The sequence below is a fragment of the Dioscorea cayenensis genome, chromosome 20 (genome assembly GCF_009730915.1).
Source record: "Dioscorea cayenensis subsp. rotundata cultivar TDr96_F1 chromosome 20, TDr96_F1_v2_PseudoChromosome.rev07_lg8_w22 25.fasta, whole genome shotgun sequence".
NCBI lineage: Eukaryota > Viridiplantae > Streptophyta > Magnoliopsida > Dioscoreales > Dioscoreaceae > Dioscorea > Dioscorea cayenensis.
In genome coordinates this window covers 20,840,379-20,860,175 of record NC_052490.1, presented here as the reverse complement: position 1 = coordinate 20,860,175, position 19,797 = coordinate 20,840,379, and the positions used below count along the sequence as shown (strand labels likewise).

The 19,797-nt window shown below is 35.0% G+C and overlaps 1 protein-coding gene across 1 annotated transcript; it reads right to left on the bottom strand.

The window, feature by feature from the left end:
• Nucleotides 1–7,845: 7,845 nt before the first annotated feature.
• Nucleotides 7,846–8,983, bottom strand: LOC120251687 (heavy metal-associated isoprenylated plant protein 26-like). The gene is made up of 3 exons (XM_039260302.1): nt 8,793–8,983; nt 8,620–8,695; nt 7,846–8,516 (listed from the first exon to the last, which is right to left on the bottom strand). Exons 1-3 carry the CDS (start codon nt 8,868–8,870, stop codon nt 8,206–8,208), a joined length of 465 nt encoding a protein of 154 aa, XP_039116236.1. The 5' UTR covers nt 8,871–8,983; the 3' UTR covers nt 7,846–8,205.
• Nucleotides 8,984–19,797: the final 10,814 nt, after the last annotated feature.

Sequence of the window (19,797 nt, the reverse complement as noted above, 5' to 3'; positions counted from 1 at the left end):
GAAATATTGGAAGTGCTTGACCTTAGGTTCACCAAAGCATACAAAGTGGGCATTCTACAAGTAAGGGAAATTTCAACACTAAATACGAAAAATCAATGCTCTAGTTAAAGACTTGAATAAAAAAGGACAACAAACCCAAAATCGTGTAAGTGTGTGAACTCACTCAACTCAACCCAAAGTATACTCCTCAAAGTTCTACGTACAAGGGACTTATTTATCTACAAAAGGTAACAAAAATTTAAAAAGGGTAGTAGCTTCACATATCCTCTAAAGTAGCCCTTTCCAAAGCGGCTGTTAAGGTGGCTTTCACACTTTTAAGGTGGTAGCTCTTTCTACCATGGTGGTAGCTTTCACACATCCCATGAGATAGCTCTTTCTCTCATTAGGGCATAACTAGTATCCGACTTATGAGAGTAGCTTCATACATCATGAGTGGTAGCTTTTTCCACCCAACAAGCACAACTAAACAACAAAACTATTTTGCTCTTTCTTTTCATTTTTCCATTTTTTTTTCAACAAAATACCATAAAAAACAAAACTAAAACTAGTCCCTTTAACATCAAACTCGAGTTTCCAAAAGAGTTTAATGAGCGAGTAGTGCAACAAGTGTCAATCGGGCAAAAATTCCTAGAAATTCAAGCAAGAACTTGAGCATGAAAACATTAAGTGTGAAAAGTTCTCCTAAACTCAAGAATACAATCAATGCAACTAAGGTAAACTGCCATTGGCTATGTGAGCATGTATATCAATCAAAACTACTATAAAAGAGATGCGTGCACCATGAAACTCCCCCCCACACTTAAGTTGTACATTGTCCCCAATGTACACATGCAAGCTCATTCATAATGTAAATCAATTAAATTCAGATGTGGGAGAAGCAATCAAAACAATACTCCCCTGACTCCTAGTGTTGCATTTGATGGAGCTAAGTCCTTGGGAGTGTTGTTCCAACGGGTTGTGAAGCTCACATGGCCAAGTACCGAAACACCTTGGTCGTGCCCATGACAAAGTCTTAATCCATAGATTTTTTGGAGTGATATCTTCCTTTGATTATTTATTTTGAAAAAAACAACAATTTAAATTCAAAACTACTTGTTTAACAAATTTTTATCACTTGGATCAATCCCGTTGATTTCTTACATATTTTAAAAGTCTTTGAGCTTATTCAATTCATCTTAAAAATCCTAATACCAAAAGATTATAATGGGCATTAAATTTCATTGAATTTTTGAAGTTGATGCAATTCATCTTTAAAAACTAATTGAAATCATGTTTGGAAGGATGAATTAATCTTTTAATGAGATTTTGATGAGAGAAAGCGGAAATCATTGAATTATACAAGTTTTGGTCAGCTATATTTCAAATCATTTCATAGATTTTCTAAATCTGAATTTTATATAATTGATTTGTGGATCATGAAATTTATACATCTAATAAAGAAATTTTCATAATTAAAGTCTACTAGAGCCAAACCAAGGTAGGGTTTTGAAGTGTGCCAATTGGGGTTCTTGATCTTGTGGTAGAAATTTACTAAATAAGTTTGAATGTCATTAATTGTTAGAATTATTTCCAACTTATTAAAATTCAATTAAATCTTTAATCTAAGAAATTTTAGGGTGAAATCAAGTCTTGATAATTTTTTAAACCTTTTCATTCATTTTATATACTTTGTTTGTGAAACTATCACTGCAATAAGTATTACTATGGTTAACTCCAATGAAGAAAGCCGAAGATTCAACTCCTTTCCAATGCATAATTGAATATTTTGGGCGTACAAGTGAAATGACTTGTCCGCATTGTCACATAATAATAGTAAATAAATAAATAAACAAAGTAATAATAACAACAACAATCAATGCATTTTGATTGGGATTATTATTACTAGGGAATGGGAGTAGACATATATTCCAAGGCTAACACTCGTTTGGATATGTATGGGAATGGGAATTAAATTCAGGTATGTGAAATTGAAGGTTGGTCTCCATTACCCCCAAATCTGGAGTAGAGAGGAATTGAAGGCATGTGACACATCTACCCTCTTCCCATAATTGCTAATAATAATATCTAAATTATTTTGAAATGAAGAAGTTTCATCATTTCATTTTTAAAAAAACAATACACCAAATATTTATTTATAATACGTAATTGTACTAATTAAAATTTGTCATGCACCCTAGCCCAGTCAAGGAGCCCAATGCACCCACAAACGGCCTCATACACAAGAAGCTAAGACCAAGTGAGCACGGAAGGCCTCAAAACCTGTCTCAAAATAGAAGATAACAACAAACATAAGTGCAGATTTCAAAGAAAAAATACTACATTGTCAGGATACAATAAATGAAAACTAAAAAGGCTAACAAAACAACAATTATTCAGTACAAAGTTTAGGTCTACTAGAAAGGTAGAACATTATTAATTTGCCAAACTAAATGGTGCCATGCTCAATGACCCCGACTAAGCTATCCGCCAATGACCCTACACTTTATCTAAAAATGATTAAAACACATTTAAGAGCTCAACAATCTAGTAAGTAACCACTAAAAATATTGGGATCATAGCAATTCTCAAAAATTTAAAATGTAATTACAAATAATATAATATAGTACAATATTTGTCAAAATACAATTCAAGAATAGAATAATTTGGCAAAATATAATTTTGTGAGATAATCCAAAATATATGTATCCCAATTCACTATTGTAGAAATAAAATATCATAGATCATTTATTAAAACTCGGTGACTCGAATTAAAAATTCAAAGTTCATTTGTTTACCCTTAGTGGCCCAAGTGAGATTATCAAAAACCCCTATTCTTTCACCAATGACACGATGTGAAACTATAGTTGATAGAGAAACTATAGTCAGTTATTGTAGCAAGTGTACGTGCAGATTGAGTAATAAAGTGTATTGAAAAGTAAGGTTATGGGTCCACAAGGCACTAGAGAATACTAATACTAACTCTAATCAGAATATCAACCAAATCTAAATAGTGGAATGTAGATGCAAAGTAAAGATTGAGAATCAAAACACAAGTAGAAAAATACAACTAAACAAGCATGAACAAAGGGTGTTCGGGCATACACTTCCCTTAGGGTTTGTTAGATACTGCACAATGGGTGTATAAAGTCTTGCAATCTAGTTGAACCGAGAGAGTTCCTAAAGCATACTACCCTCTTTCTCAAGTTGATTAGCAACTGGTCCCACACAGCACTGATACAGACTATCCTATTACCTCAATGCACTCTATGAACTTTTTCTAAAGAAAACATACATCCAAAAGGTAGACAAATCTTCTCTCAGAGCAATTGTCCCTAATCGTATACAAAGTAGAATCAAAATCTCTTCCAAAAGCTACTCCCTATGATTGCATTAAGAATGGAATTCTATGCTAGCTCCCTCACAAGGATCACAGGAGGAGAAATCTTAACTCCAAAGTACCCTATCTTTAGGTAAACTCGGGATCCCCTTCAATTGTGGCTTATCTATACTTGGTGGATCTCTCGATTCATCACACAAGTACATCAAACATAGATTCTTGGCTCACATTACAATAGAATACAAAACAACATAAACACGCAATTGAATTCAACAATAAAAGATTACAATTGACAAATCAATATAAAAGCATCCAAGATCGACAATCACTATCAATTAAAATGTAAACCCTAGGTTCCATATATGTCCAAACACCAATAAGTTAGTTCTCCATTAGAGGAACACACTCACACAGTCCAAAAGAGATAAGAGAATTAAATGAAAACATGAAAACTATGTTTTTCTCTTTGACCCTTAGGATGCCAATGAACTCCCCTCCTATCTTCCACAAATGTCACCAAAGATGCTCCTCGATGGCTCCAATGGTTTCCTAGATGGTGGGTGAGCCTCTTCTCCTCGAAGGATTGTTGTAGATGATCTGTAAAAACTCCCCCTCTTTCTTACTTTGACTGGCCTCAAAAGTTTCCCTAAAACCCTTAACAAAATGCTTTATACCTAATCACTTACAGGCTCCTTAAGGGTATAAGAATAAGACCTTAAGAAGCTGGAGATTATGAGTCAAGTGCCTTACTGGCATACTTAAAGTCGTAAGCTTCACCTATAAGGTCTTTTGTCTTGGTGTTACGGTCTAGCTTACAGCTATAAGCGCTGGAACGCAAATTTCTCTGGATGGTGCTTGCAACCCCTTATAGGCATGTACACCCCCTGTAAGCTCCTCAAGCTGGCCCTTATGGTCCGGCTTACTAACGTAAGTCGTGTCCATAAGTCTCTCTCGATGATCATTATGCTCTTTCTTACCAGCGTAAGCAAGCCCGCAAAGTTCCCTGGATGAAGCTTATGACCTTAAGTCCGTCCATAAGGTGTTATTCTTGTTAATTAGTTGTTACTATCAAGAGAGCTCTATCTTTTTTATTTTGTCTCCAAATTGCTTTATTTTGCTCTCTCCCCTCATTATGCTCTTCCCGTCGCATGAAACCACAATTTAAACCATGTTTAACACAATCCTCCAAATAAACACCATAATACATGGCAATTAAGTGTAAACCATAATATAAAAATCATGTGCAATTATACACTTATCAATAGTCTCTTAACAGAGTTTCATGTCGACATGGTTAGTATTTATAGGAATAGTTCATTATTAATTTGAGACTAACATATCTATGTCAAAAAAGGTTTAATCTTCAAAAGTCAAACAAACTATCAAAATCGCAGAGCAGGCTTTTTAAAGTAATCCGTGAGCAAAAAGCAATACCAACATTCACATGATCCCAATTTATACTAAAATAATTCAGTTGTTCCAAACTAAGTAATACGCTGACAATTTAACAATTAATTTAATAACTAAAATAAGAGTAATCAAATAATAAAAATAATAGCCCCTGAAATCAATATCCAAATAATTAAATATTATATATATATTTTAAAAACTAAAATAATTAAATAATAATGTAAATAATGAACGGTAATTGAAAATTTCTTATATATATATATACAAATTTATATATGGTTTAGTTACCGTGAAGCCTTCACATTCTAATCCACACTTGATAGCCAAAATTAACCCTCTAGGAAGGGCCTTAAAAACACAAAACAAACTCCAATTACTTAGGATTTCCCTAGTATCGTACCATCCATAAACCGAGTCAAAATTAATCCTACAATATGTCTGCAAAATTTTCCTAATCGAACAACAATACACTAGATAAGTGATTCTAATAATGAAAAGATGCCACCTGTTATAAAGAATATCCACATATAAGACAGTGGTTTTGCTAAAGTTACAAGGCATTGCATACTACTTATATAACATCAGCAATTGGAAATGTTTAAGCATGGAGAATTGGCCCCGCCTACTAAGTCCAAGCATTTAATGGAGAATGCATGGAAGACAATAAACAAAAGAAAAGAAAGATAGCTAACATCTAAAGTTTAATAGCATGTGAGAAGAAACACTTAACGTACAAAGGTAAAATAGAGACATGAGTATGCATTGATTAGACCAAGGATCCTATGGGTTGAATGAGTCAACAATTAAAAACAAATCACATTTATGCAGTGGTCATATGCTAAGCCCTCATAATCAAGTTCTTAGCCCTCAACTCTCAAACATGGATGGTTAAGACATGCGCTTTCATAGACTGTCAAGCACCAAGAATAAATAATGGATTTCTACAGACATGAGGAAATAAAATCTGTAACTTATGCAATAATGCACCTCTCTATTCGACCATAAGAAGGCATCACAATAGGAACATTACAACAAACAATTCATATGCAGCAACTATGGTTAACCCTATTCGACCATCATAAGGCACCATAACCACTAAATCAAAATGGTTTAAACAGCACAACATAAGTAGATCAAAGTATAACACTTCTCGATTATATAGCGCCCAAACAACAACTAAAATCTGTGGCTTACTTTAAGTATAATTACAAGTGTTAGTAAGGAAATAGGCTCTGTTGATGCATCACAGGCTTATCATAGAGAGGATTCTTTAACAGTTAACACAAAGGCACATAATCAACAATCCTAAAACTCAAGTCATCAAGATATTTCAACTATTAGGCTATTTCAATCCTTTACCAAATGGTAAAATGTCAAAAATTAATCACCATCAATGAGACAGAACCCAACAATCAACCTAGCAAAAAACTAAAAATTTACATCCACGCCTCAAAACATATAAGATTCACAATAATAAATCTAAACCTTCTCACCAAGCCTCACCTACAATCTAATTACTAGATTACAAGTTAATCACCCGTAAGAATTTCTAAATTTGAATTGAAACTGATGAACCAAACTAAAAAAAATCATCTACCTTGAATACTTGAAACCAAATTCCTATCAGAGGATCTCCTAACCTTGCTGTCAACTCTACCAAGGTCATGGCAGGGAAGAGCGGCTTAAAATTTTTTTTTTCTCATTTTAGCTTCTTATAAGATCAGGTTCGAGTATCGTGGTGTAGGGTTACGACAATCAAGGGATTACGCAAAACGGATAAGGCTAAATTGACAAAAATAAAATTTGTTGAGATAAGACAAAATCAAATAATCGAATAACATCGACGACTAGCATTAAATATCAGTGGGGTTGATAAAATTAAAAATAATTAAAATGAATTATTTATTTAATATTCAGCAATAATTTAAGTAAATAAGATATACAAAATATTTCATAAATTAAAATTTTGTCATAAATAATATTTCAGTATTATTTATTTGCATCAAGGGTAAAATAGTAACTTTACCATATTTTTATTTTTATCTTTCTCCCATTCCCAATGAATTTTTATTCCAACCAAACACAATTTTCTTACCTATTACTATTCCTTCTCATTATCATTATATAGAGAAAAATGGATGAACTCTCTTAAAAATGACAAAGTTCGCTCAATAAAATAATAGGACAAGCAAAATCTCAATGAGGAAAAAAACTAAATCCATAGGAAAAAAACTAAGTCTATGGATGTTGATAACTATAAAAGGGGATCAACACACTCAAGGTCAAGAGAAACCACACTTGATATTCTATTATCTTAGGACCAAAGACCCATTCATCATTTTTCTCTTCTCACTCTGACCCACTCCTAACTTTTGAAAGGATCTAACAAAGTAGAGGATGGCGATTAGGTGAAGCCTCATCTAGAAAACTTAATTAAAAATCACTAACAATGAGTAAATCTATAAGCCTTTTTCCAACTAGAAAGGATTTTATGTAGATACATATATTTAGTGTTGAATCTCATACAATCTGTAATTCACTGATTACAATCCATACCAGTTTTTGAAAAGGACAGACTATCAAATTAAAAATATATGTAATAATTAATTTAAAAAATAAATACCAACAAATATTTTTATTATTTTTAATTTTTTTTAATTTGAAATCATTCAATTTTTATTTTTAATAATTAAATCAAACTTTAAAATGTAAAAGCAAGCATTACAAATCAACAAAATTAACAAAATCCTCATATTTTTTTTAATATGTTTTCAAAGATTATACAAAAGGCAATAGAAATTAAAAAAAAGATTAAAATAAACAAAAAAAGAGAGACAGAAAATCAAGCTCAAAGGTTACAAAATCCGAAAAAGCAAGCTATTCACATCTTACTCAAGACATCATCCATGGGAAAAAAAAATACCATTTCAAATTTCAGAATAACATATTAAAACAGAACTTACAATTTTTTTTTACTTATCCTTAAATATTTAAAATATTTATAAATTTTTATTTTAACATTTGTATTGATAAAAAACTAAGATTACTCCTCAAAAAGTCAAAAACTTTTTAATAAATAAATAAAAATAGTGCACGATTAGTAGGCAGCTAAATTCACCTTTTGAAACATCAAAATCTCTGCTTTTTCATTATATCTATTTTTTTAAAAAAATAAAATCTTACAAACCAACAATCTTTATCCAAGATCCTTCAAACATACTTTATCCAAGATCCTTCAAACATGACTCTCAAACCAAATATAGACATACAGATAGATATACATACAAAATTTTACTGAACCATCAAATTGAAACAAAAGCACCAGCAGCACAACTACTAAACTAAGCAACTTATAAGAACCCCCTGAAATTCAAAAACCAAAATTCCTAATAAAAGAAAAAATAAATAAATAAACTAGAATAGTCTACAACTTAAATATCCATGCTATATATTTATATATATATATATACACACATAATTCACATAACAGTGCAAGCGTTAGGATTTTCATCACTAAAAGCAGTGGAATAGCGCTCCTCCATGGAGCTGGCACGTGCCAAGTTTGAGACTTTAGGATCATCAAGGACATTCCGCACGTACCCTGGAGGAGCTTTCTTATCATAAGCCCCAGCAACATAAGGATGGTATACCACATCATATGGTACATAGGGCCAAAACTCTGCATGCTTCCCAGTCTTATTCCGGACTCTCTTCAACACTTTTTTAGGTTCCACATACCCCGTCACAGTTAGCTTGTTCTGCTTCGGATTCACTTCCACCTGGTTCACTCCTACATCCATCCATAACTTTTAATCTAAATATATATATATATATAAGAAAAAAAATTAATAATTAAGTAAACCTAATTAAACATGAGGGAACTTAATCTGTACCTTTCATGTCTTTCACAGCTTTCTTCACTCTTCTTTCACAACCTTCACAGTCCATCTTAACCTTGATCTCAACTGTCTGAATCCAATTTCAAGCTGTTATAATATGCTATATAAAAAGGGTATATAGAAATGAAAGAGATGCCACAAGATATTAATCAGAAACATAAATATACCTGAAGTTGCTTGCGCTTCTTGCTGTGGTGATTGTGCTCAAAGGAGAAAAGCTCAGAGACATGATCCAAAATACCCATTCTGATCAATTATGCCTGTGCAATTTGGCTTTCACAAAGATATATAACACTCAATATAAGAGAAGTACTGCTGCCACAATGTATATCTGATGAGTTGAAAAGAGTCTAATACATGCTCTCTCAATTTATAAGGACAGTTCCATTGAATTTGAAACAGAAGAAGCTAGCCACATGTCTAGCATCTATTCAACCGATGTTGCTTCTTCAGCTAAGTTTTCATGACGCGTAATCACACGTGTCACTCCCGGGTAGTGCTCAGAGTTTAAGTGTTAAGCGTGGAGCAATAAGAGAAGAACACGTTAATATTAACTTTGGTTCGGTGATTATATATGATTGTTTGACTTGCTAGATGACCAACACAGCGCCAGTACATTGAAGCTGGATCTTTTGCTTGCTTGGGCTGGTTTGGCTGTTCTGCTAAACACGTGGTAGATGATAATGACACTAGCCTCGAGATTAGTATATTTTTATGTAACTCGAGGCTAATTTGCGGTGGATTTCATTCATATTAAGAGCGTGGGAGAACAGCGTGTGTGGGAAAAGGGGCCATCCGAGGCACCGACTTAGTTTGAATTTGTTAAAGGGGGCCCACATCATTATTCGTTTCGTTGGTATGTTTCTTGGCAACTGCCTTGGGAATGGCGGCCTAAGGCTTAATTGATTCTTGTTGTACTGCAGCTATTTTCTTGGTTGCCAAGTTTTGTGTGTCATAAAGTGGCTTTTTTAAATAATGTAAATTTTATTTTTAATTACAAAATAGGTATAATTTTAATTATTTACCAATCTAGATAAACCGGTAACCAAGTTCCCGTTTTTCATATTTTTATAGGAAACCGGGATCATTTCTCCCGTTTTCCGTGACATGCATGGAAAATGAGAAGGATGATCCCGTTTTCAGCCTTTAACTTTTAGGTCACCTCACATGCATGACTGATCCAAGTTTGTCATCAAACACATAATTGAATACATCGTCATATTTTTTTTGTTTTAATACAAATTTTATATTTAACTTTTAGTTACATTTCTGTTTTAATTAATGTTTATATAAATTTATATATTTTTTAAATTTTTATACTTTTAACCCTTTAAATATTTTTTATTATATTTTTGTTTTGAATTACTGGTTTTTGCATTTTAACCCAAAATTTCTTTTGTAATTATTTTAATAATTTATTTGTGTTCTTTTTAAGGTAATTTTTTAAGAAAATTTGTTATTTAAATATAAAATATTATTTAAATTAGAATTATTATTGTTAATTATTAATTATTAATTATTGTCAATAAAAAAATTTAAAAAAATTCCCATTTTAATAATTAAAAATAATAATTCTATTATAAAATAATATTTAATATTTAAATAACATTTTTCTTAAAAACTGTCTTAAAAAGATCATAAATAAATTATTTAAATAATTACAAAAGAAATATGGGGTTAAAGTACAAAAATTAGTAATTCAAAACAAAAATATAATAAAAACAATTTAAAAGGTTAAAAGTATAAAAATTCAAAAAATATATATAAACAGTAATTAAAACAGAAATGTAATTAAAAATTAAAATATAAAATTTGTATTAAACCAAAAAAAATTGGAAATTACCTACAAAAAAACCCCCTAAGTTTGCAATATTACCAAAAACACCCCTTTAATTTTACAATCCCAAAAAACCCCTTCCTTTTAAACTCAATGTTTTTCAAACCCCTAAAGCATGTAACGGTGGTTAACGGAGTGATTTTTAAATTTTATGGATGAAAATTCATTTGCATGGGAAGTCATGACTGTAGCCATTTCGGCGGTTTGAGAGGAAGTGGGGGGTTTTTCTTAGGTAACCCCAAGAGACGAATTTACTGGAGTCGTATACTTGTTTTTTCTCAACTTGCGTCTTCAGCTTTTCCCTTTCCGAAGTTGTCTCTACCGGCACATCCTCTACAATTTCAGTTTTTCCCTTTCTATCGGTGTCTCGAATGAGAAGTCCCGCGCTAGTATTCGACATTTCATCAGTTTGCAATCTAAGGTATTGATTATGGTTTTATGTTAATTATTCAGTTACAAAGAAAGATTTTTCGGTTTTGTTTTGTGGTATTGTTTTTATTGGAAGATATTGAAGTCTGCAGGGGATTTCTCGGCTAGGGTTTTGTTAGTCTGCAAGGCGATTTCTCGGCTAGGGTTTTGTTTTGTTTTGCATTTTCGTCTGTATACACTATCAAAATAGTTTTTTTCTATTATTATGCTTTGTGTAATATTTATAATGTAAGTTTCCCCTTTTATTTGATATGGTTGCAGTTTTACAAATGAGGTTTACGTTTAATAAATGAGAGGTTACCGTTTAAATATTGTTGTCTCTGTTTAAGAAACTAGGTCTCTATTTAACAAGTGATATCTCTATTTAAGAATTGATGGGTTACAGTTTAAAACCTTATATTTCCGCTTAAACATTTGTGACTACTGCTGGCTGAATGTGTTATTATTGTCACAGACTTGTGATTATGGCGGTCAACCTAGTTAATGGGCGATGCTACTTGATATCGGTAGTGGAGACCTTGGCTGAATTGAAAGTTCACATGATCCCTCGACACTGGGAGATCTTCCGAAGGACACCGTTTGAAGCATTTACTGAGCTGGAAGCTATATTCCAAGAGAGGACCCTTCTTGATTCTCAATTGCAAAGATACGATGGCCGCACCAATAAATTCAGGATCGGAGAAAGCCTGCTGAGTTTCAGGCCTGATGATGTGGGCCTCGTTCTTAGTATGCGTTGCAATGGAGATGCAGTCGTGTTTCAGAAGAAAAAAACACGCTCATCTTTCAAAGATAGGTATTTATCAAGAACCTACGAGAGACACAGAGACTCCATCAAGAGCACTCTTGAGCAACTCGTTGGACAGAGGGGAGAAGAAAAAAATTTTACCGAACTCTTGATGGTGTACCTCATGGGTACAATCCTCTTCCCAAATACCTCATGCTCAATTATGAATGGGCGCAGGCGACGCACAAGTGGCTTGTGGAGGACATTCCACAATCAGCTGCTCGAGTGCAAGCTAGATACGTGGGGAAGAAGACCAACATAGGGTATATTAAGGGTTGCTCGGTCACGCTTAACATCTGATTTTACGAGCTGACCAGAACCGGAAAGAAAGTCCGTTTCGCAAGATCCCAAGGATGTTGTGCTATGGTGAAAATATATACCGGAAGCAAGCGACGATAGAAGCCAGTTTGTCATCTCTCGAACGAAAAGAGGTAATAAATCATGAACAATGTGTTTAACAATAGTTGGTAATGGTTAAACATATTATTTAGCGTTTAACTATGTTTATTTACTGTTTAAAACGTATTATTAAAAGTTTAAACATTTTGTTCTCTGTTTACTTTTATGCTATAATGTTTAAATATAGTTTTTATTGTTTAAACTGAATGATTTCGCTAAGATTGTTTGGTTTACATATGTTAGTTTCCTGAGCTAGTTCCGGCGAATGCTGATGAAGATATATTTGTTCCGGCCAACCGACGAGTGGATGCTATTACTCCGAAACCCCTTGCTTAAAGGGAAGATGAGAAGGTAACCTCTTCCGTGCGTGCTCGACGCCGTTTTTCTACTTGCAGCCCAACATGCGCACACATTCCTCAACACTGGAGAAGACCTCCCCTACCCCGCCAGATTGCGACACCCCCTGACCACGACAACGACAGTCCCTCCGACCGTGGTAGCCCCCCTGACAGCACTAGGCGACGATGTCACTGCAACTCTTATGCAGGCTTGGTAGATATTGATGACGAGTTCTCTCGGCTTGTCGCTCAGGTTGAGGCATTGGAAGGACGGTCACAATCGACTGCATCATCCCTCCAAACAAATGAAGCACCCGGGACGGATGAGGCGTCGGAATTTGATGATGACGACATCATCGGGCTGGCCATTCCAAAACGGCCACATTCGAAGAGACTTGTGAAAAAGAGGAAAACAATAATGCCTCTATATCCACCACCGGCTGACGATGAAACAATAACAGCACCATCGGCGGCTGATGCTATTGCCGTTGATGACATGGCCGTCACGGTGGAGGAGATTGTAGATGATGTTGGCATTGGCGCAGTTGATAAGATCATTGACTCTGTTGTTAACAAAATCCCCGATCCGGAGGAACCCGCGGCCGACAGTGCGACATCAAAGACGGACACAATCTCTGAAGAACAAGAACCAGCTAAGGTTGTGTCTCCCGTTAATGTTGTTGCGGTGGCCACAGTTGAGAAGGTCGTTGACTCTGTTGTCAACGAAATCATTGCCACGGTGGAACCAACGGCCGATAGTGCCGCATCCAAAGTAGACACAATCCCACAACAACAGGAAGCAAGTAAGGATATGTCTCCGGTTGATGCTGTCGTCGTGCCCACATCAAAGGAAGATGCTGCTGGTGCTGAACACCGATAACTGTTAACAACAGTTCCTCATGATGATCTCAAAACAACTATTGATGAAAGGTAATGGAACGCCACCGCAATGGCAACGAAAGATATGATCCTTACCAATAAAATATTAGACAAAATTTGGAAAGTCTTTATTTTGAAGAAGAAAAAATACGTTGGACAATCGCGCCTCAACAAATACGAACAGAAGTTGATAAGGATCTTCCTCAACTGCCCTATGGATAAGTAAGTTTGAAGTTTTTATGTTATAGTTTAAACTTATATATTAATCTTTAATTTATATATATACCGTTTAATTATTTGTAATATCATTTAAAAATTTGCTATATCAATTAAATAGGTACAATATAATTTAAGTATCTCTGTTACTCGTTTAATCCCAGCACTGTCGTGTGGAACAACGACTCTCTCAGCACCACACAGTCTAGACTATTCACTCTGCTTGAGGGGAAGGAGATGGTCTCAGACGATGTGATGGACGCTTTCGTATGCATAATACAAAAGTCGACTGAGCATAGGGCCATATCCTTATAAGAAGTACGCCTTTCATCACACGACCATTGGCGCTGTTTATGTCAAACCAGGACGACGCACATGAAACCACTATGGAGATGCCGCGCACAACTTGCATGATGTTGAAATTGTCATCCTCCCGATAATCATAAATGGCCACTTCCATGTTGTGGTCCCTGACAATAACAAACAAGAATACATGCATTATTCTTCATGCCAAAGCAAGGAGTATGATAAAGACGCGTTAGAAATGGTAAGTTCTTTAATAAATTATGTTTGATTAATAGTGTTTGGTAAATAATCATTATTCTAATCTCAACTTGTATACCTCCACAGCGGAGGCTATTCGACATTTGTATCGATATGGAGTTCGGCAAGTCAGTGACCGTACAGTACCAACTAGTTCATGATATTGAAACCCCACGACAAAAACAAGGAAGTGTCGACTACACTGTCTATGTCATGTGGTTTATCGAGCAATTACTCGCCGATGAGAAGCTACGGCTACCGCAGATGGACATCCCTTATTTGAGATTAAAGTACATTTCCTGCATACTTAAGGAGGGGAGGGCAGCCGGCATCACTAACAAAGGGGGTTCTTCGAAAGCAGGTTGATAGAATTTCTTGTTTTCGTTTGTTTTCATATGTAAACCAGTTTAAATTCAATTCATTGTTTTCGAAGAACATGACAAATTTTGTCAATCTAAATATACTAGTCTCTATACTTATATACATGACTCTTTTTTTTTAACTTTCAGTTTCATTGTTTAACTTACAGTTTCATTGTTTAACTTTCAATTCCATTATTTAAATATCAGTGTTTCTGTTTAAAATAATGTAGTCACTTGTTAAAATAAGTATTGTTTGTCTAAACTGACAATGTCTCTATTTAAATATTTGTGTTAACTGTTAAGAATAAGAGTTTATCTGTTAAAAAATTAGCTTATTTACAATGGCTAGTCGGTGACAGTTTCATTGCAAGATCTGTGATTGTGGTCGGAGCCGTGGTAGTGGTTGCAATGTAACTCGTGGACCTCAAAGACTTGCGACTCGATCCTCTTTCATCTAGGACACCCAGGTTGCCTTCTCATCACAGGCGGTCGTAAATGCAGTTCACGATTTTCGTCCCTAGGCTTGTCATCGTCGGGTATAGGGAATATAGCTTCCTTATATGCCAGTTTGTAATTGTCGACGGTGAAGTAGCCGCTAATATATCGATGAACGTTGGTGTCTGTCTGCATTATTGCAGTACAAGCGTGTTTGCACAGGATACCATAAACTTGCCACCTACGACATGAGCATGTTTTGATGGCAAGATCTATAGAGTTGCTGCACTGGTCAATCACTTCATAACGATCATCGACACAATGACCAACATGAAGATTTCGGCTATCCTCAACAAGTATCTCTATTTTTGAATGTATGTCTAGGCATAAGTAGGTCTCACATTTGTTTGGTTGCTCACGGCGGTTGCATAACATGCGCATCAACTTGAACCTGTACGACGTAGAACACAAATCTCAAACAAGCTTAAGCAAAGACATTGATAGTTAAACATAAACACATTTGGTTAAACATTATTATTATAAGTTAAACAATGAGGCCGATAGTTAAGCACAGACAATAATATTTGAACATTTCTGAAATGTTTTAAAGGATAAGACCAATTCTTAAGTGTAAATCAACATTCGAATACCTTATGGAGTCAACCATTTTCGTCACCAGTAAATGCCGAGCTTCTTTGATCCAAGCATTGAACAACTTTATGACATTTGAATATAACTCACCCCAAAGTTCATCTATGAACAGATAATTTGACCAATGTGCCATATCCGATTTATTAATCAACCAGTGATGGGCTTCGGGTGATGTGCCTGTAGTTTATTCACAATATCATCGAATTCTTTAGTTGTGGATGCCTACGCAATATGAAAGTATATAGACCAGCACTCCTCCCTCAATGCCTTCCCAAGTCTGACGTTGGCTTTCATAAAATTGGCCTTGAAGTGACGAAGACAGTATGCATGTGGAGAAGAAGGGAAGACTCTTGCAATAACGTTCACAAGGCCCTTAGACTTGTCTGACACGAATGTAATTATCTTATAATAATCTCCTTCCTCGTATAGAGCATCACCTAACTAGGATATGAACCAAGTCCAATTGCCATTAGTCTCGTTGTCGACAATACCGAAGGCGACGTGGAAGAAACCATTGTTTCCATTTTTGCCTGTGGTACCCAGTAGAGTACCCTGATACTTTGCAAGCAGGTCAGTACCATCAACAAACAACAGCGGCCTGCAAGCCATCTTGAATCCCACAATATACGCTCTGAAAGAAAAAGAATGCACGTTTAAAATGCTCACCGTCTCTTTCCATAATCGCAATGCTGCCGGGGTTTGTCTCAACTACCATATCCACATACCAAAGCAACAAATCATAGCTAGAGATGTCGCTATAGTCGAGGACCACCAGGGCATGCTCTTTTCCCAACCAAGTCTGCTTGTATTGAATGTGGACACCATGTTCCTGCAACATGTCCTTCTGAATGTCGATAGCTTTGTACAAGGGCTGGTCTTTGAGTTTCTGAATCACTCGAGCGCTTACCCATTTTTCGACGCTTTCGGATGTGAGGCCGATCCTAGTCCACCACCGCAAGTGTGTGACGGATTGATTGTCTTTATTCTGAAAGTATTTTTATTATATTATTTTGATGCATGAAGGTGCCATTCACAACCAACGGCAACGCATTCCAAGTCACCCGGTGTTTTTCGTTCTTTATGAATTTGAAGTGAAAATTCCGTTTGATTGCAAAATTTCAAAGTGCATCCCTAAAATCTTCAACGCCTTCAAAACGTTGTCCGATATCCAACGACAACACTTCAGAATGATCTGACGAGGAAGGAAGGCATCCCACACCGTCAGGATCGCCATGGGGTTGACCGGGCGCGCTCGTAGAATCCGAATTCCTGCCAGCACTTCATTTTAAACAAAAAATATCAATATTTTAAGTAGAGAAAAAATGTGTTTAAATGATAAGATCAAAATTTAAACATTAATACAAATATTTACATAATGGCAAATAAATTAAACGAAGAAGATAAAGTTTAAATGAAAACGCAATATATTTAAACAGAGATTAGAAAAGTTAAACACTAATGAACTTATACAACTAGATAAACATAACAGAGGAGAATCTTACAACTAGAAAAACTCATTTTCAGTAGGATTCGACAATGGCACATCATCTGTCTCGACAACAATATCGACTACAGTGCATTTGAAGATGGAGTACACGTGACACATCCGCTGGAAGTCGACATCATTTTCTACTGGACAAACCATTTTATATCCATCGGGTGTGATGAACTTCAATCTCATACGAGAAACATCGAGACCCCATCGCTAACATATCTCAGCTAACACCAACTCCCAAGCAGTCAGCGTCGTGAACATTAGCACTCTTCCCTCCCCGTTGTATCTAGCAATACCACAAAAACTCTCCATAATATAACAACAGAACTCAAATCAAACAAACCAAATGAGGAGAAGAATAAGAATAATAATAATAATAATAATAATAATAATAATAATAATAATAATAAGATGATGTAAATAGCCGTCTAAACTTTGTTTTACAAAAAGCAAGCAAAAAGGCAAACAAGAAAAAGTACACAATTGTATGCATAAAGGTCAGACATGATGTGATTAGGCGATATTTTTCCCATCATTTTCAAGGGCAAAAAAGGTATTTTATAACATGGACACACTTGAAGTGATCAAAAAGGGGTAATCCCTATAGATAATTATTACTGCCACCGGTTATACATTTCTTTCTCTTTCCAACACTTCAGCTTTTCTTTTCTGCCGGACATCCTTGGCTTCGCTTTCCACCATTGTCTGGGAAAATTAGTTGGCATTTCATCAGTTTGCAGTGTGAAGTCCTTGCAAGCGACGCATAAGTGGTTGATGGACGACGTCCCACAAGCGATCGCTTGAGTGCAAGCGAGATGCGCCAGGAAGAAAGCAAGCAACGATAGAAGCCATATTGTCATCGCTCGAAGGAAAGTTCTCACCTTATCATGAGTCTCTGTTGACATGTCACACTACTATGTTTAACAAATGTGATTTAGTGTTTAAACTATTGGTCCACTGTTTAAAACCATTTTATATCATTTAAACACATATGGAAAACCTTTAAATATTATCATTTAACTATTTAAAAATATATGTTATCATTTAAATTGCATGCTTTCAATGACATTGTGTTCAAGGTGGATTTTTTTTCCAAAACCTACGAGAGACAGAACCTCCATCAGCAGCGGGAGAAGAAGAAAACTTTGTCAAGCTCTTGTTAGTGTACCTCATGGTTACAATCGTCTTCCCAAATACATCCTGCTCGGTTCGGAAAGGGATAGTTGACTATGTCGATAACCTACCTGCCATAGGACGATATGCATGGGCGCAAGAGACGCACAAGTGGCTGATGGAGGATGCCCCACAAGTCTCTATTTAAACGTGAAGATTTTATGTTTAACAAATGTGATTTAGTGTTTGAAATATTGGTCCACTATTTATAACTTTTTTATATCGTTTAAACACATATTGAAATTGTGTTTAAATATTATCATTTTACTGTTTAAAAATATATGTTATTGTTTAAACTGAATGCTTTTATTGAAATTGTGTTCACTAACAGAACCTCTATCAAGCGAACACTTGAGCAGCTTGTTCTCTATTTAACTAGTTTCGATATCGTTTAAACACATAAGTAATCCGTCAAATATTTTGATTTAACTGTTTAATGTTATTAATTAAATTGAATGCGTCCCCGACGTTGTTTAAATATCATTTTCATTGTTTGATTTCTAACTTTATCTGTTGAAAAACATTGTCTCTGTTTAAACAAAATGTTTAAGTAAAACGTTAACAGAGAATGTCTCTGTTTAAAAATCAAAAGTTGGCACTCAAATAAGTTTGTTTCATTTAAGATAATTTACACATTTACAATGCCCTTTTTTTAAATATCAAAAGCTGACACTCAATTAAGCGTGTTTCATTTAAATATTTAAACATTTACAATGCTTAGTCGGACCTCGGACACTTACGACTCGATCCTCTTTCGTCTATTAAGATCATCGACACCAAGGCCAGCATGAAGATTTCGGCTTTCCTCATCAAGTATCCCTACCTTCTAATGCTCATGGCGGTTGCATAACATGTGCATCAACTTGAACCTATACAACGTAGAACACGAACACTTAAACAATGTTAAACAAAGACACTGATAATTACATAGGAAAAAGTATATTTAAACGAAGAGCGAGATATTTAAACGCCGACAATGATGTTTGCATAGTATAGAAAAGATTTTAAAATATAAGAACAATTCTCAAGTGATAAATATCAACTTCATCTTAAAGGATGTGTCACGGTCATCCTCCTTTGGAGAATCCTCCGCAATAAAGCAATAAGTGAAAACTTTCTTATCTTGCCCAAGTCGAAACGCCCGCTTAATTGCTTCCCCGTCATCCTTTGTTGTAGAATCCTGGACACATGAAGAAGAAACTCATTCAAGAATGTGGTCTGGCTGAAGCGAAAATCCTGGACACATGAAGAAGAAACTCATCCAAGAAGAAGCAGAGGAGGAGGAGGAGGAGGGGGTGTCTAGGGAAAGGGGTCTTCCTTTTCATTTATGGTGTGAAGCCCACAAGCTGGTTGACGCTTCAGATCTGAGAAAAAAGGGAAATGCACGGGGGACCGAGCTTTTCTCATTAATGAGGAAGGGGTTTTCCGATATTTATGTTAAATTTAAGAACATTTACTAGCGTCATTAATTCTTGTGCATGGGATACCATAAACTTGCCATCTGTCACCTACCAACACTTCAGTTTAAATGGAGAAGATTAATATTTTAAGCATAGACATAAAGTTCTTAAATAGTAAATTATAAATTTAAATGTTAATTCAAATAGTTACATACTGACAATTATATTAAA